The 27919-nt window shown below is 52.5% G+C and overlaps 1 protein-coding gene across 1 annotated transcript; it reads left to right on the top strand.

The window, feature by feature from the left end:
* On the top strand, positions 1 to 25305 carry LOC118656597 (acyl-coenzyme A synthetase ACSM4, mitochondrial-like). The gene is given in 16 exon segments (XM_036310025.1): positions 1 to 21; positions 23 to 90; positions 814 to 827; positions 917 to 1158; positions 6244 to 6454; positions 10288 to 10495; positions 15146 to 15289; positions 15972 to 16128; positions 18718 to 18797; positions 20303 to 20426; positions 21328 to 21408; positions 21543 to 21644; positions 22050 to 22177; positions 22270 to 22369; positions 24193 to 24312; positions 25219 to 25305. Coding segments are annotated over 16 exon segments (1887 nt in total).
* Positions 25306 to 27919: the final 2614 nt, after the last annotated feature.

The following is a 27919-nucleotide window of genomic DNA, read 5'->3' as shown; positions in this document are numbered from 1 at the left end:
ATGTCGATCCAGGCAGCAAATGTCTGTCTAGTGTTTGGTTGGGGAGAAGGCAGAGACTGAAGACAGGAACTCGACAATCCTACAGCTGAGGTATATTTCATCCTCGCCTGATGCTATGTTTTTATTGACTTGAGAGAGAGAGAGGTCGATTGGTTGCCTCTCATACATGCCCCAACACGCAACCTAGGTATGTGCAGGAATCGAACCTGCAACCTTTGGTGTACATGATGATGCTCCAACCAACTGAGCCACCTGGACAGGATGGGATTTTTTTTTAAGGCTAATCTGGTCACGGACAAAATGAAGAGGGAGAGCCCAGTGGCGAGAGGCAGGGCAGGGGGGGAGGTTGGCAGCAGGTGGGGGGGCTGGCAGCAGGTGGGGGGCTGGCGGTGGGGGGCTAGCAGCAGGTGAGGGGCTGGCAGCCGGTGGGGGGGCTGGCAGCAGGTGGGGGGCTGGCAGCAGGTGGGGGCTGGCAGCAGGTGGGGGGCTGGTGGTAGGGGAGGCTGGCAGCAGGTGGGGGGCTGGCAGTGGGGGGCTGGCAGCAGGTGGGGGACTGGCGGTGGGGGGCTGGCAGCAGGTGGGGGCTGGCAGTGGGGGGCTGGCAGCAGGTGGGGGCTGGCAGCAGGTGGAGGCTGGCAGCAGGTGGGGGACTGGCAGTGGGGGGCTGGCAGCAGGTGGGGGACTGGCAGTTGGGGAGGCTGGCAGCAGGTGGGGGGCTGGTGGGGGGGCTGGCAGCAGGTGGAGGGCTAGCAGCAGGTGGGGGGCTGGCAGCAGGAGGGGGGCTGGCGGTGGCTGGCTCCTGCTGCTCTGAAGAGGAGGGGTTCTGGGTGTGCACCCTCCCAGGGGCCCACAGTCCACTTCGCAGTTTCACCAGGAGCGTGAGGAGAGGCTGACACTCCCCCCCGCCCCCCCACAGGTGGTGGTACTGCCCCCTGTGCAGCCACAGTCCCTCCGGGCACCATGCGGATCACTGCTGGCTGCTGGGTGCTCGGACGCCTCTGGCTCGCCCCGCCGGTCCGGCGCCTGCACGCGGATCCCCGGCTCCTGGCACCCCTGGCCCTTGCTGACTTTGAAGCCATAAACCGCGGAGAGAGGCCATTGCCCGAGAGCTTTAACTTTGCTGGGGATGTGCTGGACCAGTGGTCCCAGAAGGAACAGGTACGAGATGGTGGTTTCGTGGGTGCTGGTACCCCTCCCCTCGGTCTGGGCCCACTTGCCCCTTTAATTCGGGCCTCTGGTCCCCTGGGTTCCCCTGGGTTTCCTGGGGAGACAGCGCTGCTCTCCCAGGGGAGACTGAGCTCAGCGACGCTGCCTTTCTCCGCGGCCTCCTGGGCTGCTCCGTCCCCCTTTTCCTTCGTTTTCCTCCAGGCCCCAGCAGCAGCTCCCTGCTCCCCTCACCTGTTCCGGCTGCTCGCCCACTTACCAGTCAGCTGAGCTCCGGTCTGAGGACTGGTCTCCGCTGGAGGGATTAGGAGAGACTCGGGTTGAAGAGAGCAAATCCCACAGCGTCTCAGTGTAGCCGCAGCCCTGCCCTGCCTCCCGGGCACCCGGGGCGCACTCGGGGAGGGGAGGGGGTGCTCACCAGCTGGCAGGGCCACCTGTGCTGCCCGGGCGGCTGTGGGAGCCCCGTGCCCAGGTGCTGACTAACGCTCAGTCCCCTCCCCAGCGGCCGACAGTCTCTTATGTGGTTTTTGTTTGTTTGTTTAATCCTCGCCCAAGGGTATTTTCCCATTGATTTTTAGGGAGAGGAGAAGGGAGAGGGAAAGACAGAGAGAAACGTCGATGTGAGAGAAAACACATCGATGGGTCGCCTCCTGCACGCACCCTGACGAGGGCCCGGGCCAGGGAGGAGCCTGCCACCCAGGTAACATGCCCTTGACTGGAATGGCACCCGGGCCCTTAGGTCGGCAGGCTGACACCCCATCCACGGAGCCGCACCGGCTGGGGCCGTCCTTCATGCTTTAGCACTCGCTTGCTACACTCTCTTGTACAGAGAGAGCAGGCAGCGGTTGATAGTCTCTAGATAACGTTTAAAGGCACATTTGTTTTCAATACACTTACTGTTCAGTAAACTCTTTTTAGCAAGTGGTACTGATTCCCATTCTGCTGGGGAGTGCACCCTTTCCTTTTTAAGGAACTGTGTACAAGTAAAAGTGAGTCTGTGCAAGAACAACAGCACAGGTGCAGGCAGACCTGGCAAACACCAGGGATACTCAGATGACGAAAGGTTGGGAAATACTGACCTATATTATTTCATCCAATTCCATCACCCCTGGAGGTTGCAGATAAGGAACTTGGCCTTGTAGAAGTTAAGCAACTTATCCAAGGTCATCCGTCCCAAAGGTACCTGACCCAGCCCAACCTCACAGAGCTGGGTCTGCAGGGAGGGCCAGCGCGTCTGTGACACAGGCAGCACCTTGGTCCCAGGAGGGAGAAGTGCAGGGCTGCAGGAACAGAGAGAGAGGGGGCTGCGGGAACAGAGAGAGAGGGGGCTGCGGGAACAGAGAGGGGGGCTGCGGGAACAGAGAGAGGGGACTGCGGGAACAGAGAGAGGGAGGGCTGCGGGAACAGAGGGGGGGGGCTGCAGAAACAGAGAGGGGGGCTGCGGGAACAGAAAGGGGGGCTGCGGGAACAGAGGGGGGGCTATGGAAGCAGAGAGAGGGGACTGCGGGAACAGAGAGGGGGCTGCGGGAACAGAGAGAGGGGACTGCGGGAACAGAGAGAGGGGACTGCGGGAACAGAGAGGGGGGGCTGCAGGAACAGAGAGAGGGGACTGCGGGAACAGAGGGGGGGCTGCAGGAACAGAGAGAGGGGACTGCGGGAACAGAGAGGGGGCTGCGGGAACAGAGGGAGGGCTATAGGAGCAGAGAGAGGGGGGCTGCGGAACAGAGAGAGGGGACTGCGGGAACAGGGGGGGGGCTGCAGGAACAGAGAGAGGGGGCTGCGGGAACAGAGAGGGGCTGCGGGAACAGAGAGAGGGGGCTACAGGAACAGAGAGGGGCTGCGGGAACAGAGAGGGGGGCTACGGGAACAGAGAGGGGGCTGCGGGAACAGAGAGAGGGGACTGCGGGAACAGAAAGGGGCTGCGGAACCGAGAGGGGGGCTATGGGAACAGAGAGGGGCTGCGGGAACAGAGAGAGTGGCTATGGGAACAGAGAGGGGGCTGCGGGAACAGAAAGGGGGGCTGCTGGAACAGAGAGAGGAGGGCTGCGGGAGAAGGGGGGTTGCGGGAGAAGAGGGGCTGTGGGAGAAGGGGGCTGTGGGAGACGGGGTGCTGCAGTCGGCTCCCCAGAGGGCAGGTGGGGAGGTAGAGCATTCCTGGGAGGGAGGGCGATGATCTCTGAGGCACTGCATGAGGCAGAGGTTGGCAGCACAGGACTCACTCTGTGAAACCTTGGTGAGATGGTTCCTCCAGAATCAGTCACCTGCCACCTCTGCCCAGCATGACCCTCAGCCCCTCTGTCACCTCGCAGCCTACGCCGCCTGCCGGGATCCAACCCCAGCAGGTCCAGGGGTTCCCAAAGGCGTAGACGGAGTCGGCGAAGAAGGAAGGACAGGGAGACAGTGTTCAGTTGATCAGCAGCCTAGCCAGGATCTCCAGCCAGGATCTCCAGCCAAGTTCTGGTCTGGATCTCCAGAGAGGTTCTGCTTAGGATCTCCAGCCAGGTTCTGTGTCCATGTTCTCTTGCTAGGTTCTCCAGCCAGGTTCTGTAGACATGTTCCCTCACTAGGTTCTCCAGCCAGGTTCTGTCCAGGTTCTCCAGCCAGGTTCAGTCACCAGGTTCTAGTCAGGTTCTCTTGCCATGTTCTATCCAGATTCTGTAGCCAGGTTCTGTCTCTAGGTTCTGTTGCCAGTTTCTGTCCAGGATCTTTTGCCATGTTCTCTCCAGCGAAGTTCTTCTGTCTCTAGGTTCTGTGTAGGTTCTGTCTTCTAAGTTCTGTGTGTAGGTTCTGTCTTCTAAGTCCTGACTTGTTACATCTGTATTTATACCAGTTGATTCCAATCCTACCAATCTCTATTCCAAAGGTTAGGGCATTTCTTATCTCCATTCCAGGGAGTAAAGATTATGTAGCTTAAGCATGATTGTTCGTAGTTAAAGTGATTAATTACCCGCCTGGCATTTAGTTAAGAGGTTTTATTCCCTCCCTAACTTCAGGGGAAAATCCCTACCTGGGGAAACAACCTTTCTCAGAGACCTTGGTTAAAACACATAGTGCCAAGAAGGTGAGCAAACATATTAAGAACAGTATGCCATATATGCCAGGTCCCTTGAAACAGCAAGCATGGACCGGCTCCCGGCAAATTCCCCCTTTTTTATTTTTTAAAAGCCAGGCATTAAAAAGAAAAACCCGAAATGCTCTTTTGTATCCATTTTAAGAGTAGGATTGGCGCTTTCCGCTATTACCTGAGTCCTGATCTATCACCCCAGGGAGAGCTTGCCAATCCTGCACTTTCCCGGGGTGGAAAGGCTGCAGTGGGGTTAAGGATAAAGCTCCTTGGGCCTACCTCCTCCCATGCCTTTACATTTACCTTTCCTTCCTCAGAAAAGCATGGACATACTTCTTATATAAAACATTCTGTCTGACTGTGACTGGGAGTAACCTTAATTCCTCTGCTAGCAAGCATATGTGTTAAAAGATCAATACAGAGTCTTATTTCTTTAGACTCAGTATGGCACATCTTCTTAATCTAAAGATCAATACAGAGTCTTCTTTCTTTGGACTCAGTATGGCACATCTTCTCAATCTAAGTTCTGTACTATCCACCTTCTTACCCTACTTATCCTCTATAGGGGGGTCTGTAGTACCCTGGTGGAGTCCTATCTGTCCCGAATGTGGGGGTTCTCAATGGGGGGTGGGGCTTACCTAGGGGAATCCTGTTCCAGGGGTTCCCAAAGGTGTGGACAGAGTCGGCGAAGACTATCCATCCTCTTCCTACGGTGGAGTCCGATCCGCCCGAGTGCGGGGCACTTACCTAGGGGTCCCTGTTCGGGCGCCAGATGCTGGGGTCCCACCCCAGCAGGTCCAGGGGTCCCCAAAGCTGTGGATGGAGTCAGCGAAGAGGAAAAGACTCAGAGGCAGCGTTCAGTTGATCAGCATGGTTGGGTTCTCTAGCCAAGTTCTGGTCAGGATCTCCAGCCAGGTTCTGTAGCCATGTTCTCTCACTAGGTTCTCCAGCCAGGTTCGGTTGCCAGGTTCTGTAGCCGGGTTCTTCAGCCAGGTTCTGTCTAGGTTCTCCAACCAAGTTCTGTCACCAGGTTCTAGTCAGGTTCTCTTGCCATGTTCTATCCAGGTTCTGTAGCCAGGTTCTGTCTCTAGGTTCTTCAGCCAGGTTCTCTCGCTAGGTTCTGTCTCTAGGTTCTGTTGCCAGTTTCTGTCCAGGATCTTTTGCCATGTTCTCTCCAGCGAAGTTCTTCTGTCTCTAGGTTCTGTGTAGGTTCTGTCTTCTAAGTTCTGTGTGTAGGTTCTGTCTTCTAAGTCCTGACTTGTTACATCTGTATTTATACCAGTTGATTCCAATCCTACCAATCTCTATTCCAAAGGTTAGGGCGTTTCTTATCTCCATTCCAGGGAGTAAAGATTATGTAGCTTAAGCATGATTGTTCGTAGTTAAAGTGATTAATTACCCGCCTGGCACTTAGTTAAGAGGTTTTATTCCCTCCCTAACTTCAGGGGAAAATCCCTACCTGGGGAAACAACCTTTCTCAGAGACCTTGGTTAAAACACATAGTGCCAAGAAGGTGAGCAAACATATTAAGAACAGTATGCCATATATGCCAGGTCCCTTGAAACAGCAAGCATGGACTGGCTCCCGGCAGCCACCCTAAAGGTATACGCAGAGGCCACTTGCTTGGGGCACCCATGGGGGTTATTTAGATGGACCAGAGTTTCACATCAGCAGGAAGAGCTTTATTGCAGGGCTAGGGGGGAGCTTGGAAAACTGGGCTGGAAGCTGGAGTGTCCGTCCCATGAGGACAGAAGCCAGGACGCCCTGAGGACGCACCACACCCAGAGCTGATGGTCCCAGAGAGACTCGTCGGCCTGAGGGGGTCACATGCCCAGCCAGTGGCCAGGGAAGGGCAAGCACCAAGACTGTATTCAGTAGGAGAGGGTCCCCCACAGACAAGCTGGGTGCTGTTCCCTGACCCCCCAGCACAGGTGCGAGGGCACATGGCAGTGGGTGTCCCTCTACTTGGTGACTGGTTCTAACCCTTCTCCTCTCTCTCATGTGCCTGTGGCCAGACAGGAGAGAGACCGGCCAGCCCCGCCCTGTGGTGGGTGAATGGCAAAGGGGGCGAGGTGAAGTGGAGCTTCGGGGAGCTGGGCACCCTGTCCCGAAAGGCCGCCAACGTGCTCACCCAGCCTTGCGGCCTTGCGAGAGGCGACCGAGTGGCGGTCATTCTGCCCCGAGTCCCGGAGTGGTGGCTGGTCAACGTGGCTTGTATGCGAACAGGTCAGTGTCCATATTTAACTTTTGTAAACCAGACAGAACAGAGCGAGACTGGAAGGTGAGGTTTTTCTGAATAGTTAGTTCTGACTGAAGCAATGCTTACAAGGACAGCAAAACCAGAGCTGAAACTAAGGGCAACCATGGTGTAACAATAATAATAAAACTGCCTTAATAATAACAATAAACTACCTTAATAATAACAACAATAATGAACTATCTTTGGTATTATGACATTGTTGTTTTGCAAGAAAGGAAACTGAGGTTCAGAGAGGCTAAGAAGTTTGCCCAAAGCCACACAGCTAGAAAGTGACGCCATTGAGATTAAACACAAAGCTCTACCAAAGCCAGTGTGAGTGCCGGCGCCTCTTCGCAGGGCTGGACTGTGAAGTGTTTGCCCGGGTGACCCAGAAATTAGGTCTCTGGTATCTGAATTCTCCCTGATACAAAAATACAAAAGGAGGCGAAGGCATTCTAGAAGGCAAGGGCTTGTGGAAATATGACGTGGACACAGTTGGAAAACCTCTGCCTCTTTCCAGACAAAAAGGTGAATGTACTCAATGGCACATTTCTCCCAAGGAGTCACTTACACTGTACCCCAAACTCCACAGGGTTCTCTTCTCCTCTAGGACAGAGGTCAGCAAAAACCATGGCCTATGAGTTCGCCATCTATTTTTGTTTTGTTTTTTGTTTTTAAATATATTTTTATTGATTTCAGAGAGGAAGGGAAAAAGAAATAGAAACATCAATGATGAGAGAGAATCATTGATGAGCCCTTGATCAGAATAGAACCAGGGACCCTTCATTCTGAGGGCCGACGCTCTATCCACTGAGTCACACCAGCTAGCGCTGGCCATCTATTTTTGTAAACAAAGTTTTGCGGTTAAATGGAATGCAGCCATGCTCATTCATTCACACAGTGTCTGTGGCCCTTTGCGTCTACGGCAGCAGAATTGCTCATTGAGACAGAGATGCTTCATATGGCCACAAAGCCCAAAATATCTACTACCCAGCCCCGTACAGAGAAAGCTTGCCAATTCCTGCTCTAGAACATGGCCGACATGTTATAAATCAGTGAACAATAAGAAAGAATATAGTTCTGTAGAGAACACACAGATGTTTGTTTCAATGGGGTCAAAAATAGAAAAATTTAGAAACAGCTACATAAAGTTGATCAAATAAATTATAACTGACCTGAGACTAAGGTTTCGTGGAGATGTGTTCATTGCTAATGGAAATTACAGTGCCTCAGCCTGCTGGATGCCATTCAGGAGAAATTACAAGGGCGTCATCTTGGTGCTTAAAGAAATGCTCTTACTGCCCATGTTAAACCAAACAGCAATATATAACATTAATCCACGCTCACTGTGAAAAGGGACTTGCAAATGTGAAACCAGTTGTGGGTTGGAGGAGTTAAAGGTGGTTTATTTGTCATAAAAATGTATTTAGCATTACTTAACATGATTTATGCAATTTGTGAATTGTGAAGATTAAAAGTCAACCCACAAACTGAATAGTCAAAAACATTCAGTTCATTAAATGTTAAGCGAGCAGCTGATCGTTCTCTAACAAAGTTATTACGTCTTCTGCGTGAAGATGGAGATGCTTGCACACACCCTGTGGCAACGTGTTTTCCTGTTGCTATAAAGGTGTTCGGTCTGCCATCAGCCAGAGCAGCACTCCCTCTCTGCCCCCTGGAACCCGTCACCGTCACAGCGCCACTGAGAGTGTTAACAGTTTCTGAGCTGATAAGAACAAGTGGTTTGCAAAGTAAATAATCTTATGTTTTTGTATTGAGTGAACAATCTGAGATCCTCTAAGGCAGCGGCTACCAACCGGTGGTCCGTGAGGTCCGAAAGGTTGGAGACAGCTGCTCTAAGGTGCTTTCTGGGGTTTTTAATATATTTTTTTATTGATCAGAGAGGAAGGGAGAGGGAGAAAGAGAGAGAAACATCAATGATGAGAGAGAATCACTGATCCCCTGCCTCCTGCACGCCCCCTACTGGGGATCAAGCCTGTAACCCGGGCATGTGCCCTGCCCAGGAATTGAACCCGGGACCTCCTGGTTCATAGGTCAACGCTCAACCACTGAGCCATGCCAGCCTGGCTCTAAGGTGTTTTCTTACTCCCTCTTCATCACATATTTTCCTGTTTTCTCAAGAGGAGATGAGATATAAGAACTTTTAAAATATATTCTTTAAATAAAGTCTCCTTAGGAATTCAACTCTACCTCCTCCTATTTAGCTGACTTCAGGGACTCACCAGGAAATAAGTCTTGGGTCGGGTACAAGTCTTGGGAGTCTCAGATACGAAACTCCGAATCCTGGTGCTGCCACTGACTGACTGTGTGGCCCGCAGCCAGTGGCCATGTAGTCAGTGGGATTGATTTTAAGTGAGACACCAAGCACATAATAAGTGCTCAGTCAGTGAGAGTGGCTCTTCCCACACACGCTGCTTCCTTCCCGTTGACTCGCTTCAGACAGAACAAACCGCCTTTCCACCGCCTTTCACCTCCTCCTCCACCTCTCTCCGCTCATAGGAGCGGGCCCGCCTCCGGCCAGAGTCTAGCATGGCGTGAGGCATGGGGTGAGCTCAGCCTGAGCAGTGCATGAGGGCCAACTCTGCTGCTCACCAGCCCATCTCATAGGCCACCACTGGCAGCCACTGCGACCCACGCAGCTGTGTGGAACAGTGGTCTCCAGGCTTTTCTGGCTACGCAATTTACCAATAAAAATATTTGGGACACACTGCCCTGACCTGCATGGCGGGGTTCAGGATCTGCAGGAGGGGCCGACACACAAATGAAAATGCTAGACAAAAATATGAAAATAGAAGGCATTGGGGGGCCAGGTAGAAACCTCTTTCTAGGCGAGACACACTGAGTCCTGGCCTTGTCTGCTTTTGTTCAGTTTTAGACACATATCTTGCCGTCAGTAAAGCACGGCAAACAGGTAGCAGACAGAGTGTCTCAAAGATCAGTAAAGGTCAGTAAGGTCCAGTAAACATTTACTGGGAGGCTATCAGGTCGGGAGATTGCTTCGAGCCACCGCGATCTCAACTGAACCATGGGCGCCTATGCTAGCGCTCAAGGCACATGGGCCTCCCGCGCCCTTGTGCACGCTCCTGACAGTGCTGGTGTGCGGTGGCTTCCGCAGCACACACCCCCTATCTGGATACAGCTATTTATACTGTAATATAACATGCATGTTCTAAAATATGTACAAAAATGAGGTAAAAAGAATTTTAATATTTCTTTTTTAATATATTTTTTATTGATTAAGATATTACATATGTGTCCTTGTCCCCACGTTACCCTCTACCCCCTCACCCCCCCCCCGCTCATGCCCTCACCCCCCCGTTGTCCATGTCCATTAAGAATTTTAATATTTCAATAATTTTTTTAAATTTTAAATTCTTTTCTCATCCCCTGTGGATTATCTTGCAAAACTCACTTCGGGAACCGCTGGTGCAGAGTGCCCGTGAGAGTGTGTTAGAAGCCCCAGCGCGATGTAGGTGTGACATGATCGTGGTGAAAATGCCCCATGAAAATGGCGCACAGCAATGGCCCACTGTTTGATGCCTCCTTATGCCAGACACCATTACTTCCCCCATTTTACCGATCAGGAAAGGAAGGCACCGAGAGACCCAGCAACATGCTCCAGGTCACAAAGGCAGGAAGGCGAAGGACAGCTCCCCAGGCCCAGGGCCTGCCGGCCTCTGAGCAGGGCTCTAGGATCCCCCACCCCCAGGGCCAGGGTCCTGCGGGGACCCCTGGGAGGGCAGCCACAGTCTCACCCAGGGGACCACAGTCCCGCTCAGCGGGGGCCTCTCCTTCCCAGGGCTTGTCTTCATGCCGGGCACCACGCAGCTGACCGCCAAGGACATCCTCTACCGGCTGCGGGCCTCTAAGGCCAAGGGCCTGGTGGCCAGTGAGGAGGTGGCCCCAGCAGTGGAGTCCATCGTGTCCGAGTGTCCTGACTTGAGGACCAAGCTCCTGGTGTCTCCGCGCAGCCGGCCGGGGTGGCTCAGCTTCCAGGAGTTATTTCAGTGAGTACCCCCGCCCCCCGCTCTCGGAGTCTCCTTGCTCCGAGGACTCAGCAATACTGTGCGTTGATCTGGGATCCTTCCCAGAAGAGAATCGCCTGCTGGAAGGTCCTAAGGCCGAAAGGGAGGGGTGCAGCTCTGTGTTCTTTCCCTGCGCCCCGCCTCGGCCTGTGGTGAGTGCCCTGCACGGGTGGCCCTTGCCTCCCTCGCGGCCCACACTGCCCATACTCTCCCTGCCTGAGGCCTCTGGCCTCCCTTTTATTCCTCAACCACGCCCTACCTCAGGGCCTTTGCCCAGCTGCCTCTCCTGCCTGGATGCTCTTCCCAGTCCTTCCTGTCAGATTTCAGCTCGAATGTCTTCCCCTCCATGAGCCGTCCCTGGCGCCCATCTAGGCAGGAGTCCACGCCACTCCCAAACGTGGGTGCTGTTCTCTTCACAGCCCTCGACGCTCCCTGAATATCGTGCCCCATCACTTTCCCGGTTTACTGGTTTTCTCCTGTGCCGCAGAGATGGGCAAATTAGGAACCATGGGCCAATTCTGGCAGGACAACTGCTCTTGTAAATAAAGTTTTATTGGAACACAGCCACACGCATTGTCTACACATTGTCCACGTCTTATCAGAGCCAAGTTGAGCAGATGCAACAGGGACCTTAAGGTGCACAAAGCCTGAGACGTTACGTCTGGCCTCTGCCGACACAGCTCGCGACTCCTGCCCGCAACTCAGCCCGCGAGGGCAGAGGCTGCTGCTGGTCACTCTGCCCCCGTCCCCCACTTAAGTCGGCACTTGAACAGTGTTTACCGAAGGAATGACCAGAACCGGTCACATCCCTTCACTCCTTCACGTGTGAAACGGGGCGATGCCCTGCACAGCGTCTCTGGGGGCTGAGGACAGCATTGCTCATGTGAGAAAGTGGTTCCTAAACTGCAAAAAAGGGGCGTGAAATGCTAATGGGAGGTCTGATCCTTCAAACAGCTGTTAGATGGCTCATGTTGAAAAAAATCATTCTGTAGAAATTTATAGGAAAGGGCATGAAACCCCGTCGAGTAACAGCAGTTTCCTTTGTGGGAATGAAGTTTTATCCGACTAGTGAATATAAACCAAGTCCGATTGGCCAATCCCCAAATCCTCTCCCCAGGGCCATGCCAGGGATGCTGTTGTGTGTTTTACTAGTATAAGCTGTCGCTGTGGCTAGTCAGGTGACATCGCTGAGCCTGTGTCTCTCTGGAAAGCAGGGGGCGGGGCCTCCCTTGGGGTGTGGAAGCGGCGAGTGGCGAAGCTCATGCAGGGCAGGAGCGGGGCATGGCCCAGTGGTTATCGCCGCCTCCTGCCGTCTTCGCATTGAGGTCCTCGCACGCAGGCCCTGGCCGCGGCTTCAGAGGCCAGCTGCACACCCCCTTGGGAACGTGTCTCTAACATGCTCCCCGACACACGTGTGTGTACCTGTTTACAAATCAGGACCGTGTGCTTCTGTGCATCGCACGAGTGTAAAAAAGAAACATGTGAAAGGACTAGTCACAGACTACATGCAGCTCGGAGTTCTCCTGTTTTCCTCTGAGGCAGCCCCAGCTGCACACAGGCCCTGGCACCCCGCACCCCCGTGCCAGGGACCCCGTCTTCAACAGCCTGCAGCGTGCGGCTAGGCCCCGGGAACCTTAAATGGGCCGCAAAGCTGACGGAAGAAAAATGTCTTTGAACTCAAGCAAAGTTAGCGTGGGAAACTTCACACTGGAGGTGTTTGCAGGACAAAGGGAATACCCACTGGAATGAACGACTTTGGCGTGTCACGCTCCAAAGGGGCTGCAGACTGTTTCTCTGAGCCACAGCATGGAGAGCCGGCCTTGCCGACAGGCCGGCGGTTCAGAAATCCACACCCAGCACGAGCTGGCTAATTTCGCATCATTGGGGTCAATCTCCTGAGCAGGAGCTCCCCGCCTCCTGCCTCCCAGGGACAGAAGCCGAACACCTGTCAGGATATTCACAACAGGATGTGGAAAAGGTCAAATTATGGGCCAGACTGAGTGTCTCCTTTGCCCTCCTGGGAGCAAGGGCCCTTGGCTGCGGGTCCGGATCCCTGGATTCTGTCCTGGGGACTGGAACAGCTCCCAGCAGAGGAACCGCACAGCGGGGTGGACGCTGGAAACGCCCCCGGGCGTGCAGAGCATGGTGGCTGGGGCACGAAGCGTGACCCGCAGCGAGGCAGGGGCTGGTCCTCCTAGGACCTCACCTGCTCAGTCTTGACCTTCACCCTACAAACAAGGGAGGCCGCTGATGAGTTTTTGGAAGGGACGTGTCAGGTCAGCCCTGGTCTAGATGGCGTTCTCCGGCAGCCGCGTGGAAGGAGGAATTGCGGGGGACCAAATGGGAGTCAGAGAGACCGTCCTAGAGCCTCAGTGGGGGCAGACGAGGAGCGTCTGAGTCTGGTGAGTGGGACGGAGGAAGGAGGCGCGAAAGCCCCGCAGGACCTGGAGGTTGGTTGGACCTGGAGGATGAAGGCAGGCGCCCAGCTGACCTGCTGGTTAACGTGGGTGACTGCAGGGTGGCTCCCATTGGGAGAGAGAGAGTGTAGAGTGGGGCAGGCTGAGATGGCCTGTGACCATCCAGATACCCAGCAAGTGGAGATGTGAGTCGACCCAAGGAGATAAAGGTGCAACTCTGGACGTCGTCGGCATTTAATCGGTTCTGAAGGACCTGGAAGGCTATGACTCAAGCCTCCGAGAAAGGGAGGCACACCTTCGAGTCCTGCTGGAAAATCACCTGTCACTCACAGGCTGTCATAGCGCTTCTTTTAGTGAAAAAGAATGAAAAGCCTTCTCTCCAAGCGTCTTTAAGCGGCTTGAGAAGCATCCGGAACAGGAGGCGTTGTGTTCACAGGGCCGGCCGCCGTGCGCGCTGCACCCGTCTGAGCCCCTTCTTTCCACAGAGACTGAAAGGCGCCAACGCAGTGGATGAGGCTGTGTTTTGTTCTGTTTCTTACTTTTTGGGGGAAGAGGCAAGTTAGCAAGAAAATCACTTTCATGTTTTATGAAACCACATCGGACAGATAGTGGGTGGCCATATAGTCAGTCCTCACTGTTTGCGGTCTCAATGGCCGTCTTATTCGCTTGTCAAGATGAATTAAAATGGTGTCCTCAGCCCTGCTCCCTTCAGCCCAGGAAACTGAAACTACGATTCAAGAGTCTCACGGGCTTGGAGGCATTTTATCGGTTATCGACTGAGGAACAAAACTCAGTGTCAAAGAGCGACCCCCTCTGCTCAGGACGCTGGGCTGGCGTCCGTGCAGGCTCCACAGGCAGTGGGCACCCGCGGGGCTGGGCGATGGGCCAGGCACTGCCCCGCGGCCTCTCTCTCAGCGGCACCTCTGAACGTTCTCAGTGATGCCTGCTCCCCCCAGTGAAGGTGAACTGAAGCCGCGAGCGAGGCCTGGGCCCGGGCCAGCCCCACCTGTAGGGAGGACCGGGCGGAGGCCTGCGCGGGGCTGCAGACCAGCCACCGGACAGCGGCTCAGTTAGAGTGCTCTTGGCTTAGCAATGGGAGAGCAAGCAAAGCGCGTGAACAACGCTGCCTTCTCACACGGTGGGGCTGTGGGGAGAGCGGGCTGAGTGGTTTGATGATTGACAAGGGTCCAGTTCACTCGTCTTCCCACCAGGCCACCTGGGTGTCTGCCAACCCCAGGGGACCCCAGCATGGCTGGGTCGTCCCAGACCCAAAGGCCAGAGAACAAGACGGGGTGGGGGTGGGGCCAGCAGCCCTTCCTCCTGGCTCTTTCTAGAACAAGGAAACAGTCCCCCTAAAGCCTGAGTCTCTCTGGCCCGGACTGCGTCTTGTGCCCATCCCTACACCATGTTCTGCTTAGGCTAACCAGGCTCAGCCCCGCCCCTCCCGACCCCCAGTCCCCACGGAAGCACATGGCTGCCACAGCCCTGACACAATCAGTTTCACCAATGCAAGGAGGATGGGATCTCTCTGGTAAGCAATTAACTGTGTCTGTCAGCGCTATTGAAGATATTAAATAAAAACTATTAAAAACTTTTATTCTAATACCAAAGATCTTCCTTTAAATCATAAAAACTCCTGAAATGCTAATAACAATTTATAGATTCAAAACGTAAAAAAATTCATAGATTAAAAACACTCTGAGAAAAAAATGTTTAAATAAAGTACACATCCCTTTTAAAAAATATTTTTATTGATTTCAGAGAGGAAGGGAGAGAGAAAGAGAGATAGAAACATCAATGATGAGAGAGAATCATGGATCAACTGCCTTCTGCACGCCCCCTACTGGGGATCAAGCCTGCAACCCGGGCATGTGCCCTGACTGGGAATTGAACCGTGACCTCCTGGTTTATAGGTCAGCCACTGAGCCAGGCCAGCTGGCATCTCACTCTTTTTTTTTTTTTTTTTTTAATTGAAAGTGACCTTGGCCATGCCTTTGGCCTATGGGGCAGTGGAGCTTAGAGACAGGTAGCTGTTACCCTCAGCACTGGTCTGCACAGCCCCCCTTGGGTGCCTGAGGAAGCCTCTCGGGAGGCTTTGGATAGGGTTCTGCCTATTAACTGTTTTTCGGGACCAAGAGGGCATAAGTAGGAGCAAAAGGGCGCCAGAGCTGAGCCGGGTTGCTGTCGTCAGCCACATCTGGTCCATGCCTTACAGATGCGCTTCCGCAGAGCACAGCTGTGTGGAGACGGGCAGCCGGGAGCCGGCGGCCATCTACTTCACCAGCGGGACCTCGGGCTCGCCCAAGATGGCCCAGCACTCCCACAGCAGCCTGGGCATCGGGTACACTCTCTGTGGAAGGTAGGAGGAACCGCTGTCTCTGCCAGCCGGCCCTGGGCTGTTGACTCGCGTCTCTAACGGCCTCGCTGACACCCCTGCTTGCGTGGATACCTCCATGTCACATGTACAAAACAGCTCTCGGGGCCCCTGCCAACCTGAGCTCCGTGAGCGGCCGCTCGTCAGGCAGGAGCTCAGGAACCCGCCCGGCTCAGTCCCCACGGGAGACTCCGTCTGGCTCCTCCTCTCCGCCAGGTACATTGACGCGCCCAGAAAGGCCTTCCTAGGTGTCCCCACACGGTCCCCCACCCCCTTCATTTTCCTCACAGCACATCTCTGTTTGCACACTAACTCATCTTGTGCTTATTCACTGTCTCGCCCCTAAAACAAGAGCAGAGATCTGGCCAGTCTTGCTCACTGCTCGTAGCAGAGTGCCTGGCATATAGTGTTTGCTCAGTAAATATTTGTTGCATCAATGGACAAACTCAGGAAATGATGCCAAGCCCTGCCTCCCACTCCACTCTCAGACCACCTAGGATTCGGAGCAGTCTTCTAACAGAAGTGGGAGGTAGAAGCATCATCTTCTTTGGGGCTTCTTTTGACCCTTCTTTGCAGTCATTGAGGTTCCTGCCAGTCCTCAAAGGCACCAGTCTGTTTGCTTTCCTGGCTGTTCTGCTCGGTCTTGTTGCTGCCCCGTGTCATTTAGGTACTGGCTGGACCTGGAGTCCTCGGATACCATATGGAACATGTCCGACACTGGCTGGATCAAGGCCGCCATTGGCAGCGTGTTCTCTCCGTGGCTGCAGGGAGCCTGTGTCTTTGTGCATCAGATGGCCCAGTTTGACACTGACACCTTCCTAGATGTAAGTCGTAACTTCTAGCTACAGCTCTCCTTTGTCTTCCCTCAAAAAGAGAGAGAGAGAGAGAGAGAGAAATGAATCCCCAGAAGAGAGGGGAGTGGGCAGAGAAACATGGCTCAGTTGCCTCCCACACATGCCCTGACCAGAGATCAAAATTAAACCTGCAACCTGGATAAGTATCCTGACTGGAAATCGAACTTGCCACTCTTGGTGCTCCAACCCACTGCGCCACACTGGCCGGGCAGTCACTCTTTTGTAAGACAGATTCTTGGGGGCTTTTGAATGTATTTCACCAGAGTGGAGAGGGAACACCCACCACACTCTTAGGCCTAAAACCCACTCTTGTGCTTCAAATTGTTCAGGATTTCCTATTGTCACCATATCCGTGGCTGCTGAAGAATCTGACTCTAGATAACAAATTAAAAGTCTCAAGTCTAAACAAATCTGGGGCTTCTGATTAGTGAAACGAAGACCATGACTGACAAATCCAGAGCCCTGTGTGGGGGAGGCTGGGCGGGGTTGCTTCTGTCAGAGCAGCCCCTGTTGCTCCCCAGGAGAGACCCTGCTAACTCAGGACCCCGTGGCCTGGGGCCAGCAGCCCCTCCACGCAGCCAGGTTGCAGAGCAGAGGCCCCGCCTTTAACCTTTAGAAAAATGGGACTCAGGCCAATTATTCTTCACCATGAAACACCAATTAGGTTTAACGAAATACATATCATTAAATGAACACCACACCTGTGTGGGCAGGCGGGCTCTCCTCACCCTGCTGTTTTGCTAGGTGGCCTGACGAGATGGCTTGCCGTCTTAACAGGAATGTTGGGAACTGGAATCTCACAGCAGGTGGACAAAGAGTCCTGTGGTAGACAAGTTAACTCTGCAGTTTCAAAACTGCATTTGTAAAATGTGTGTGTGTGTGTGTGTGTATAATCCTCACCTAATATGTTTTTATTCATTTTAGAGAGAGAAGAAGGGAGGAGAGAGAGAAACATTGATGTGAGAAACATTGATTGGTTGCCTCCCAAGCACACCCCTACTGGGGATCAAACCCGAAAACTAAAACTTTAAAAGAAATCCATAGATTAAAAAAGCACTGAGATACATGTGCCCTAACCCAGAATCAAACCCATGAACCTTTGGGACATGGGACGACGCTCCAACCAACTGAGCCACACTTGCCAGGGCTAAAATAAATATGTTTTTATAAAATATTAAATATTTTATACTTAAAATTTTTTGTTTAAAGGCACCTTTAATATATCATGCTTAATGTAATATTATGTAAGATCTATTAACAATGTATTAATTGTTAATATGATTAATTGATATATTAATATATTATGCAATTAATCATATTTAACATAATATTACATAAAATATTAAAATAAGGACATTCTTGCCCTAGCCTGTTTACTCAGTGATTAGAGCATCAGCCCTTGGACTGAAGGGTCCCGGGTTCAGTTCCGGTCAAGGGCACCTACCTCGGTTACAGGCTAGATCCTAGCCCCAGTCAGGGTGCGTGCAGGAGGCAACCAATCCATGTGTCTCTCTCATATTGATGTTTCTCTGTCTCTCACCCTCCCTTCCACTCTTGCTCTAAAAAAAAAAAAAAAAGAAAATTATTATTTTACAAATACAGTGGGGCCTTGACTTACGAGTTTAATTCGTTCTGAGACTGAGCTCATTAAGGAACTCATTAAGGAGCTCGTTAACTCAAATTACTATGTCAACTCAATGCAAAAAATCTGCCGAGAGAGCTGGTATCTCAAAAAACTCGTTAGTCAGGACACTCTTAAGTCAAGGCCCCACTGTACAATGTGTGCATTTTAAGTGCTATGAAAGCGTTTATGGATTTACACTATTCTTAGTCAGAGACACTCCACTTCCTGAGAACAGCTGGAATCCAGGATGCAAGCAACACAGTAGAAATGCTTGCTTACTTGGTCCCGGAGACCATACTTGGTCCATGACACCCAGTGGCCTAGACACCCATCTGGAGGGCGTGCTCTCAGACGCTTACGTCCAATGCGGACAGACTGTCGATCCTGGGACAGAGTGGGCCCTGTCTAGAAAGAGGACCTCAAAACATTAGTATTTCTGCAGGTTTGAGATGCCTTTGATTTAAGGAGCTTGAGGCATAAGGAGCCCTGCAAGTCTGAAACAGCTAATCAAAGGCCTGAAAGACGCCTTGCTCATGCATTTCACCCACCCACTCAACAGGGCTGCAGTCCTTCCTAGAAGCAATGCTGGTAGGTTCGCTTACAGGTCCAGGTCGGTGCTGTCCAGGGGTCAGCACTTCCAAGTTCCTCCGCAAGAGGTCATTTGCGGCCTCAAAGTAGAATAAACCAGTTTGGGGTGGTTCTCAAATTCAACAGCTCAATTTGTTGAATTTGATTGTGCATGTCTATTACTGTAACATATACATATTCCTTCCAATAATTGAAAATTCCCAACAGATGTACAGTCACTAGTGAGAACTAATAAACATTTGCTTTGTTATTCCTATGAGACGGACACAGAGAATTGGGGGCTGTAGACGTCGGCTCTGGGCGAGGCCTTTAATTAGCCGTGTCTGACACCTGTGTCTCTTGTCCAGACGCTCACCACTTACCCCATCACCACCTTGTGCTGCGCGCCCACTGTGTACCGGATGCTCGTGCAGAAAGACCTTAAGAGGTACGTGGGCAGGAATCTGAGCTACAAGCAAAGCTATAATGGGAGCAAGACCGCCTCTCCGCAGACGTCCTGTGCGTGTGGAGGCTGAGCAGCATTCCTGGCCTCCACGGAATGGGTGCCAGCAGACTCCCCCTCCGCCAGCGTGGCCATGAAAGGGGTCTCCAAATAGTGCCTAACGCGGGGGGGAGAGGCTTGTCTCTGCCAGGGGCCATGTGGGTGTTTATAGCATCATTCACAGGCCACGCAAAAGTATCAGCTTAAAGAAAAGCTGCTGTGTGTAGTCCATTTAATAACGCACCCCTAACGCCTCGGCGGGCCAGGACCAAGGGATTTCTAAAGGCTCTACGGCCGCAGGCCAGGCGTGTCCCACCCCTCTTAAAACCTCGGGGAAGGGGGAGGGACAAAATGCCCCCCAGTTTAAGAATAACAGGGTTAGCCTCTAGGAGCCATTGACCATTTCCCAGGGACACCCAGTCCTACAGTTCCAGACCTCCCACACCTCCCACCCCCAAGAAACAGCCGTCACTACATTCATGCCGCCTGCACGAGAAGCCCATGAAGTCTTGTGATTCGAAGATTCTACTCAATTTGGCCAAATCACTTGAACGCCCAGTGGAGCTGCAACGTCCGGAGGAGAGAAAGGAAGAGGGAAACGATTTAAGCGGCACAGGTTCACCCGGCCTCTGCTCCCCGAGGTGTGGACGCCAGAGGCGAGAGGCCGTGAGAGGCCGATCGGGGCAGAGTCAGCATCAGCTCCAGTGTGGCCTCAGATGCAGCCTCGGTCCCGGTCCCCGTCCCGTTTCCGGAGCCACTGCCGCTGCTCAGGGCCGTGGGGAGGCCACTCGCGGCTGCACAGCCTCGGCCGTGGGATCCTCCCGGGTCAGAGCACGGCTGCTCCGGATCCCACGGGTCCTGCGGTTAGAAGCTCCAGCTCCACAGTAAAAAGGCGCGGCGGTGCCACTTACGAACAGTGCGCCCTCAGGCCCACGGTGACCCTGATGCGCTGCCTACCGCCACCCACAGAGGACGGAGAGCCCCTCTGGCTGTGGTGAGGCCGCAGGCCAGCAGCTGAAGAGGCACCCGCCAGTGTCTCACGGAGAGCAGCCGCTCCGCCCTCTGCTCAGCCTCAGTTTCCTCCCCTGTGAAAGGGGCTCGGGTTAGGAGATGCTCCTAAAGCCCTTCAGCCAGCCAGCCCGCAGCCACTGCTAGCTGTCGTCCGTCACTTGTAAGGCTCACAGCCAGGGGTTACCGGCAGCATCAGCATTTCCTCCTGCGTCGCTCCTCCTTCCTCGCCTGCTAAGGTGCATGCTCTGCCAGGAAACTGCCTGGAATAGCGTGTGGCAGGACCGAGGAGCTCAGCAAAAGCTCCTCCAGTCACCCCTCGGGAGGCGTGCTCCCCAGCCTGTTTGCTTGTGGCTAGGACATCCTAGTTACCTTGTGATGAAAGCCACTCAGCGCCGCCCCCCACTCCCACCCCCACCTAACTCAGCTCTTTGTCCCTCAAGATACAAATTCCTGAAGCTGCGACACTGCTTGACGGGAGGGGAGCCCCTCAACGCAGAGGTGCGGGAGCAGTGGAAGAGGCAGACGGGGCTGGACCTGCACGAGGGCTACGGACAGACGGAAGTGGTGTGTGCAGGGGGCGCAGCTGCGCCCCTGGAGTGTCCCGGTCATGCTTGAAGTTCTCAGGGCGCTCCTTCCCCTGCCAGTAGTTACCAAAACTTCTGAATTACCCGGTCAGGGCTGGCGAGGGGAATTGTGATGGTCCCTTATAGGCTTCCTGTCTCCTCCCACTCAGAAGTTTCAGAGGGCGAGGGGTTGCAGAGGTTCAGAACTGTGCAGCTCATCTTTCTTTATTATTATTGTTGTTGTTATTTATTGATTGATTTTGAGAGAGGGAAACATGGACCTGTTGTTCCATTTAGTTGTGCGTTCATTGGTTGATTCTTATATGTGCCCTGACCGGGGATCAAACCCACAGCCTTGGCGTATCGGGAGGATGCTCTCCAAGTGAGCTACCGCCAGGGCTCCGCACTCATCTTCCCATCACACTGGGAAGGACCAGAGAGCCCCAGTGAGGAGTTCATCCAAGGTGCCTGTCAGGTACCTCAGCCTAAAGGAGTGGTCGCACCTGTGGGCCTCCAACCTGCAGTGCCAGCGGCATGTGGGAATTTGGTAGAAACACAAATTCTCAGAATCCCCCTCCCCAGACCCACTGAGTTAGAAACTCTGGGACGGGCCCAGAACCTGTGTTTTAACAAACCCCAGGTGATTCTGACAAACACTCAAGTTTGAGAACCACCAGTCTAAAGTACTTTAGAATATGAGCTTGCATACTGGGAGAGCTGGTACTTGCATACTGGGAGAGCTGGTGCTTGCATACTGGGAGAGCTGGTGCTTGCATACTGGGAGAGCTGGTGCTTGCATACTGGGAGAGCTGGTAAAAACCGAGTCCCGGTGGCACTGTTGTAATATAAACAGCTGCTGAAAATGAATCTTTGCCTATTTATATAAAATGCGTTCCCTACAGGGCATCATTTGTGCCAATCTGAAAGGACAGGAAATTAAACCGGGCTCGATGGGGAAGGGAGTCCTGCCCTATGATGTCCAGGTGGGTGACACCGACTGGTTCAATAAATAATGTTTCCTGTCGTTTTCCGCTGACCATTATAGAACGATTCCTAACCCATTTTCACTTTGTGAAAAAAGAAACTTAAAGAACCTAAACTGCTTCTTTCATTCTAGATTATAGATGAAAATGGCAACATCCTGCCGACAGGCCAGGAAGGAGACATTGCCCTGGCGCTGAAGCCTCCCCGGCCCTTCTCTTTCTTCTCAGAATATGTGGTAGGAGTGAGAGCTGCTCTGCTTGAACAGAAGCGCTGGCTGGGGGTGCAGGCAGACTGGGGCCCAGGCTTACCACCGTGTTGGCACGGAACCTGGGGCAAGTCCCAGCGTCCAAGTCTACTCAGCTGTGAAGGGGGAACAGTCTCTGTCTCCTCGGAGTTTGTGAATATTAAAGTGCGCGGCTAGAAACCGCTGAGGTGGCTGCGGGGAGGGGGGCGAGGGCCCTAGCGATGAGAGATTTACTTGTTATACTCTCGGGCCTTCTGTGTTCTATACTATAAACTACCTTCTTAAAAATTCGCTTCTTTTAGAATTAGGATGTGCAGTGTATTAGTCACTTCATGGGCGCCAGGCCCCTTTTTCTGTTCTGACCAAATTAACCCCCGGGTCATCTTTGATTCCTAGGACAATCCAGGGAAAACCGCCGCCACGATAAGAGGGAATTTTTATGTCACTGGAGACAGAGGCGTGATGGACAGCGACGGGTACTTCTGGTTTGTTGGCAGAGCTGATGACGTCATCATATCCTCCGGGTTGGTACCTTTGCCACAGCCAGAGCGTAGCCCCTCGTCAGGGGAGCCTTTGACTCGGTGGTGCAGGCTGTACCTGCCTTCTCTTCCTCCAGGTACCGCATCGGGCCCTTCGAAGTGGAGAGCGCGCTGATTGAGCACCCAGCAGTTGTGGAGTCGGCCGTGGTCAGCAGTCCAGACCCCATCAGGGGAGAGGTAGCGTGAATGCCGCTAATGAAAGCAGCAACTTCAAACTTCCAAGTTCTGTCCATTTGGCTGCTCTAAAGAGTGAATCAAGAGTAGCATGTAATTCTCTTATGAGGCACACATGTGGCAAAAACATACACTGGCATCCACATCCCACGTGAATTGTGTCCCAAAGGGGATGTATTAGGATTGACTGACTTTTAAAAAGAAAAAAAAAGGAATTTATTGGCTGACCACAAGTGAGGCCTACAGGTACAGCCACACCCAATGGTTCACATGCAGTTGGCAAAACCTAGCCTCTCCATTTACTGGCTCTGCTGCTCTTCAGGGTGCCTCCATTTGGGGAGGGGGGGGGCCTTTCTACTCAACAGCAGCCAGATATGCACAGCTTCACCACATCAGGGAAGGGGATGGCTTCCCTGCCAAGTCCCAAGCAATTCCCAGAGTCCATGTGCCTGTCTTAGATCACATCTCTCACCAAAGTGGTCCGGATGGTGATGCGGACTGGCTAGACCTGGATCAGATGCTGGTCATTGGAGCCAGGAGTTAGAGTCAACGCCCCCAGAGGTTAGGGTAACCCTCCTCAGGAAAGTCAGGGCACTGTTACCAAAAAGGGGGCCACAGATACCGCACAAGCAAGGGCTGCAGGTTCTACTGTATGCACATTGTCATGGCCTCAGAATGTATTTTCTCACAGAAACAAAGCAAACAGGAGATGCTGGCCAGGTTGCCAAACAAGCTCCAAAAGCCGCCCTAGGACCTGATGACAGGAAACTTGGGGGGTGACTGCAGTGGCTCAGCTCTAGGAGGAAGCGCGTGGCATGGAAGGGAGATGCCCTTCCTCACGGACGTTTCCTGCACTCAGTAGGGCAACATTTTAAAATCACTTTGCCTGTCAGTATCCTCCCACAGCTTTCTCTGCCCTCACATAGCAATGCCCTCGCAGTGCCCTGGGTCCCACACCCGCACACCCTGTACCACGTCCACACTCAGTGGGTTCCTTTCTCCAAAATATTGTTCTCCTGCCACCATCTTCTCATCCTCTCAACATAACTGATTTCAGCTGAACTTCAAAAGTAAACACGAATTAGAGTCAATGTGTGAATTAATAATTTAAACTATACTTGCTAACCCTCAGAATTACCTAACTGGTGGATCTTAAATAGTATTCAAAGAGAAGCGAAAAATAGCAGGCAAGCAAGACCTTTCAAAGGTAGCTCAGTCTTCCCCGAGATTCCATCTCCCAGCGAACACCATCCCCCTTCACCCTCCCAAGCTCCCTTCACACCACATTCTCCAGAGCCTCCGTTTGTCCCACTCATGCTCCTAGCGGTGCAGTTTGATGGAGTGAGAGGGCATCTGTGAGACTGCCATGCAAACACATGTGTGACATGGAAGTAAGAAACCTTCAGCTTTACTGAACCCCTGGCTCACGCTCACAGACCGTTCCCCTGGGTTACACCTCCAGCCTCGCTGTGCCCACGCTGTTCAGACTCAGGGGAATCTGGCTTCTCCGCACTCCTCACTCAGCTGCTGCTAGCGAACCAAGAGTGCCTGTGTCCTGATTGGTTCCCAACTCTTTTTTTTTTTTTTTTAAATTTATTGCTTAAAGTATTACAAAGGGTATTACATATGTGTCCATTTTATCCCCCCGCCCTAGACAGTCCCCTAGCCTCCCCTATCCCCCAGTGTCTTATGTCCATTGGTTATGCTTATATGCATGCATACAAGTCCTTTAGTTGATCTCTTACCCCCCTACCTCCTGCCCCCCACCCAACTCTTGATGTGTCTGAAAACAGACTTAGTGATATCAATTCATTCTTCTCCTGCAGGTAGTGAAAGCTTTTGTTGTCTTATCTGTGCCCTTCAAATCATCTGACCCAGAGAAATTAACTCTTGAACTTCAAGAGCATGTGAAAAAAATAACTGCACCGTACAAATATCCAAGAAAGGCAAGTATAAGTCAAGTGTATGTGACCAAACAAGGGTCTAAGCTAGTAGGTATATAGATCTTATTAGCTTTTTAATTTTAACTTTTTAAAATCTTTATTGTTGAAAGAATTACATATGTCCCCTTTTTTCTCCTCATATACAGAAAATATGCATTTCATTTTGTTAAGCTCTAGGACCAGAAGTCCTCAAACTTTTTAAACAGGGGCCAGTTCACTGTCCCTCAGACCATTGGAGGACTGGACTATAGTTTTAAAAAAAACTATGAACAAATTCCTATGCACACTGCACATATCTTATTTTGAAGTAAAAAATCAAAATGGGAACAAATACAGTATTTGTATTTGCATGTGGCCCTCGGGCCGTAGTTTGAGGACCCCTGCCTAGGACAGTGGTTCTCAACCTTGGCTGCACATTAGAATCACCTGGGAATCTTTTTAAAATCCTGATTTCTGGGCCCCATCCTCCGGAAATTCTGTTTCTTTGTTATGGGGTGAGACCACAACATGAGTAACAAAGAAACAGAATTTCCGGAGGATGAGGTCCAGAAATCAGGTATTTAAAAAGATTCCCAAGTGATTCTAATGTGCAGCCAAGGTTGAGAACCACTGCTCTAAGAGTTTTGCTTTAAAATATTTTATACTAGGACATTACAAATGCTTGACAAACCAGAAGTTTTAATTAACTCTGTAATATTGAGTAACTAGCAAGAAGCCTCATAGGACTAAGTCAGTCCCATTCCATGTGAGGGGGAAAATGGTGGCAAATTGTTCCTAAAGACAGTACCCAATTCAGCTACCAGAGTGCTCTTGGGCCTAATATACTCGCAAATTCAAAGCACAGGCCTTGTACAGACAGCTGGGAAAAGTCCAATGGAATCCAGTGTCTCATGATGTTTTGGTGATTAGGTGGAGTTTGTTGAACAGCTCCCGAAGACCATCACGGGGAAAATCAAGCGCAATGTCTTAAGAGACCAGGAGTGGGGACGGACATAGCCAGATGGAAGCGAGCGTGAAGTACCGACAGGGCGGCTTTCTGTTTCCTGATGGTTCAGTGACAACTCTCTTAAAATGTGTAAGATTTTTCCTGAGTCTGTTTTGTAGTTAGTCAAAAATAAATAAAAATCTAAATATTGGAGGAATATTGTTATGATAACTAAACCGACACAATGATTATGACTTATAGTGTTTAAAATTGCAGGGCTCAAATGATTGCTTGGAAAAACAGTGGACAATGAATTTATTTTGTGCCTGATTAAACAAAAATAAAGATTAGAAGTATTCAAAGAGAAATGTTCAAGACAGAACTCTGCTTAACTTTTTTATATATTACTAATTCTTTAAGAGGGATTAAAATATTAACATTTAAGTGAGAAATAAACATGTAATTCAAAAGCCAGTAAGTAAATTTAATTAAGTACTATATTACTAGTTATCATTCTGAAGCAAATTCACTATAAAGTATCTGAAACTTGGACCACTTAAAAGTAATTATTAAAAATAAATTTTTGTTTCTTTACTTTTTAAGACAATGTAGTAACTATTATTGATACACTAGAGGCCCAGTGCATAAAACTCATGCACTGGGTAGGGTCCCTAGGCCTAGCTGGCAATCAGGGACCATCAGGTCCCCTGCCTCCCTGCCTCCGAGGCAGCAACCTCAGCAACCCATCGATGCCACCAGTCATCCACCATGTTCCATGTTGCCCCCTGGTGGTCAGCACATGTCATAGCAAGTGATCGAACTTCAGGTCTCCCAGTTGAACTCCAAGGGGACACTGCATTATTAGACTTTTATATATATACTAGAGGCCCAGTTCACAAAAATTTGTGCACTCGGGAGGGTCCCTCAGCCGGGCCTGTGCCCTCTCGCAGTCTGGGACCCCTCGGGGGATGACTCCCCGGGGGATTGGGCCTAAGATGGCAGTCAGACATCCCTCTGGCAGCCCGGCAGCCCTCGGGGGATGTCCAGTTGCCAGCGGAGAGCAGGCCTAAACTGCAGTCAGACATCCTTAGCGCTGCTGAGAAGGCAGGAGAGGCTCCACCACCACCGCTGTACTGGCAGCCATCAGCCTGGCTTGTGGCTGAGCAGAACTCCCCCTGTGGGAGCACAATGACCACCAGGGGGCAGCTCCTACATTGAGGGTCTGCCCCCTGGTGGTCAGAGTGTCATAGTGACCAGTGATTCCCAGTCGTTCTGCTGTTAGGGTCAATTTGCATATTACCCTTTTATTATATAGAGGCCTGGTGCATGGGTGGGGGCCGGCTGGTTTTCCCTGAAGGGTGTCCAGGTTCAGGGTGGGGGTCCCGCTGGGGTGCCTGGCCAGCCAGGGTGAGGGGCTGATGGCTGTTTGCAGGCTGGCCAAGCCCTCCAGCGGGTACCCTTACCCCATGAGGGTGTGGCCAGCCTGGGTGAGAGGCTGATGGCTGTTTGCAGGCTGGCCACAGCCCCTTCAGGGTAGGGGTCCCTACTGGGGTGCTTGGCCAGACTGGGTGAGGGGCTGAGGGCCATTTTAAGGCTAGCCACACCACCTTCAGGGTGGGGGAGGTTCCTGCTGGGGTGCCTGGCCAGTCTGGGTGAGGGGCTGATGGCTGTTTGCAGGCTGGCCACAGCCCCCAGCCACCCAAGCTCCCAGTGGAGGCTGGCGGGAAGCAGGTATCTGGGATTTATTTATCTTCTATTATTGAAACTTTGTTGCCTTTTGCAGAGGCCACAGCTGGCCAGGGCAGGGTGGGAAGCTTGGCTTCCCCCATCGCCAGGGCAACCAAGCCTCCGGCTTGCTCCAGCTCCATGGCTGCCAGCCACCATCTTGGTTGGGTTAATTTGCATATAGTCGCTCAGATTGGCTGGTGGGCGTGGCTTGGGTGTAGCGAAAGTATGGTCAATTAGCATCTTTGTCTTTTATTAATGTAGATATATACTAGACGTCCAGTGCACGAATTCGTACACGGGTGGGGTCCCTCGGCCTGGCTGGCAATGGGGTCCGATAGGGTTGGCCAGCCAACAGGGGGGAGGGACCATGGGAGGTTGGCTGTGGGAGCATACTGACCACCAGGGGGCAGCTCCTGCATTGAGCATCTGCTCCCTGGTGGTCAGTGTGCATCATAGCTACCGGCCAGTCGTCTAGTCATAACGGTCGCTTAGGCTTTTATATATATAGATATAAAATACTAGAGGCCTGGTGCATGAAATCCGTGCATGGGAGTGGGCGGGGGGGGGGGCCATCCCCACTGCCCCCTCCCACCAGTCTGGTTGCCCCGAACTGCCCCCTCTGCCAGCCTGGTCACCCCTAACTCCCCCCCTCATCCCCACCGGCCTGGTCGCCTCACGCAGCCTGCGTTCGGTCATTTGGTCGTCCCTCACTAACCCCCCTCACTCAGCCCAGCCTGCACCCTCCCCAATCCGGGTCCCTTCGAGGGATGTCCAACTGCCGGTTTAGGCCTGGTTGGGCCTAAATTGGCAGTTGGACATCCCTCTCACAATCCGGGACTGCTGGCTCCTAATTGCTCACCTGCCTACCTGCCTGATCGCCCCTAACTGCCCCCCTGCCAGCCTAATCACCCCTAACTGCCCCTCCTGCTGGCCTGGTCATCCCCACTGCCCCCTCCC

The sequence above is a fragment of the Myotis myotis genome, unplaced genomic scaffold (genome assembly GCF_014108235.1).
Source record: "Myotis myotis isolate mMyoMyo1 unplaced genomic scaffold, mMyoMyo1.p scaffold_m19_p_5, whole genome shotgun sequence".
NCBI classification, from domain to species: domain Eukaryota; kingdom Metazoa; phylum Chordata; class Mammalia; order Chiroptera; family Vespertilionidae; genus Myotis; species Myotis myotis.
This window is presented reverse-complemented; position numbering and strand designations above follow the sequence as displayed.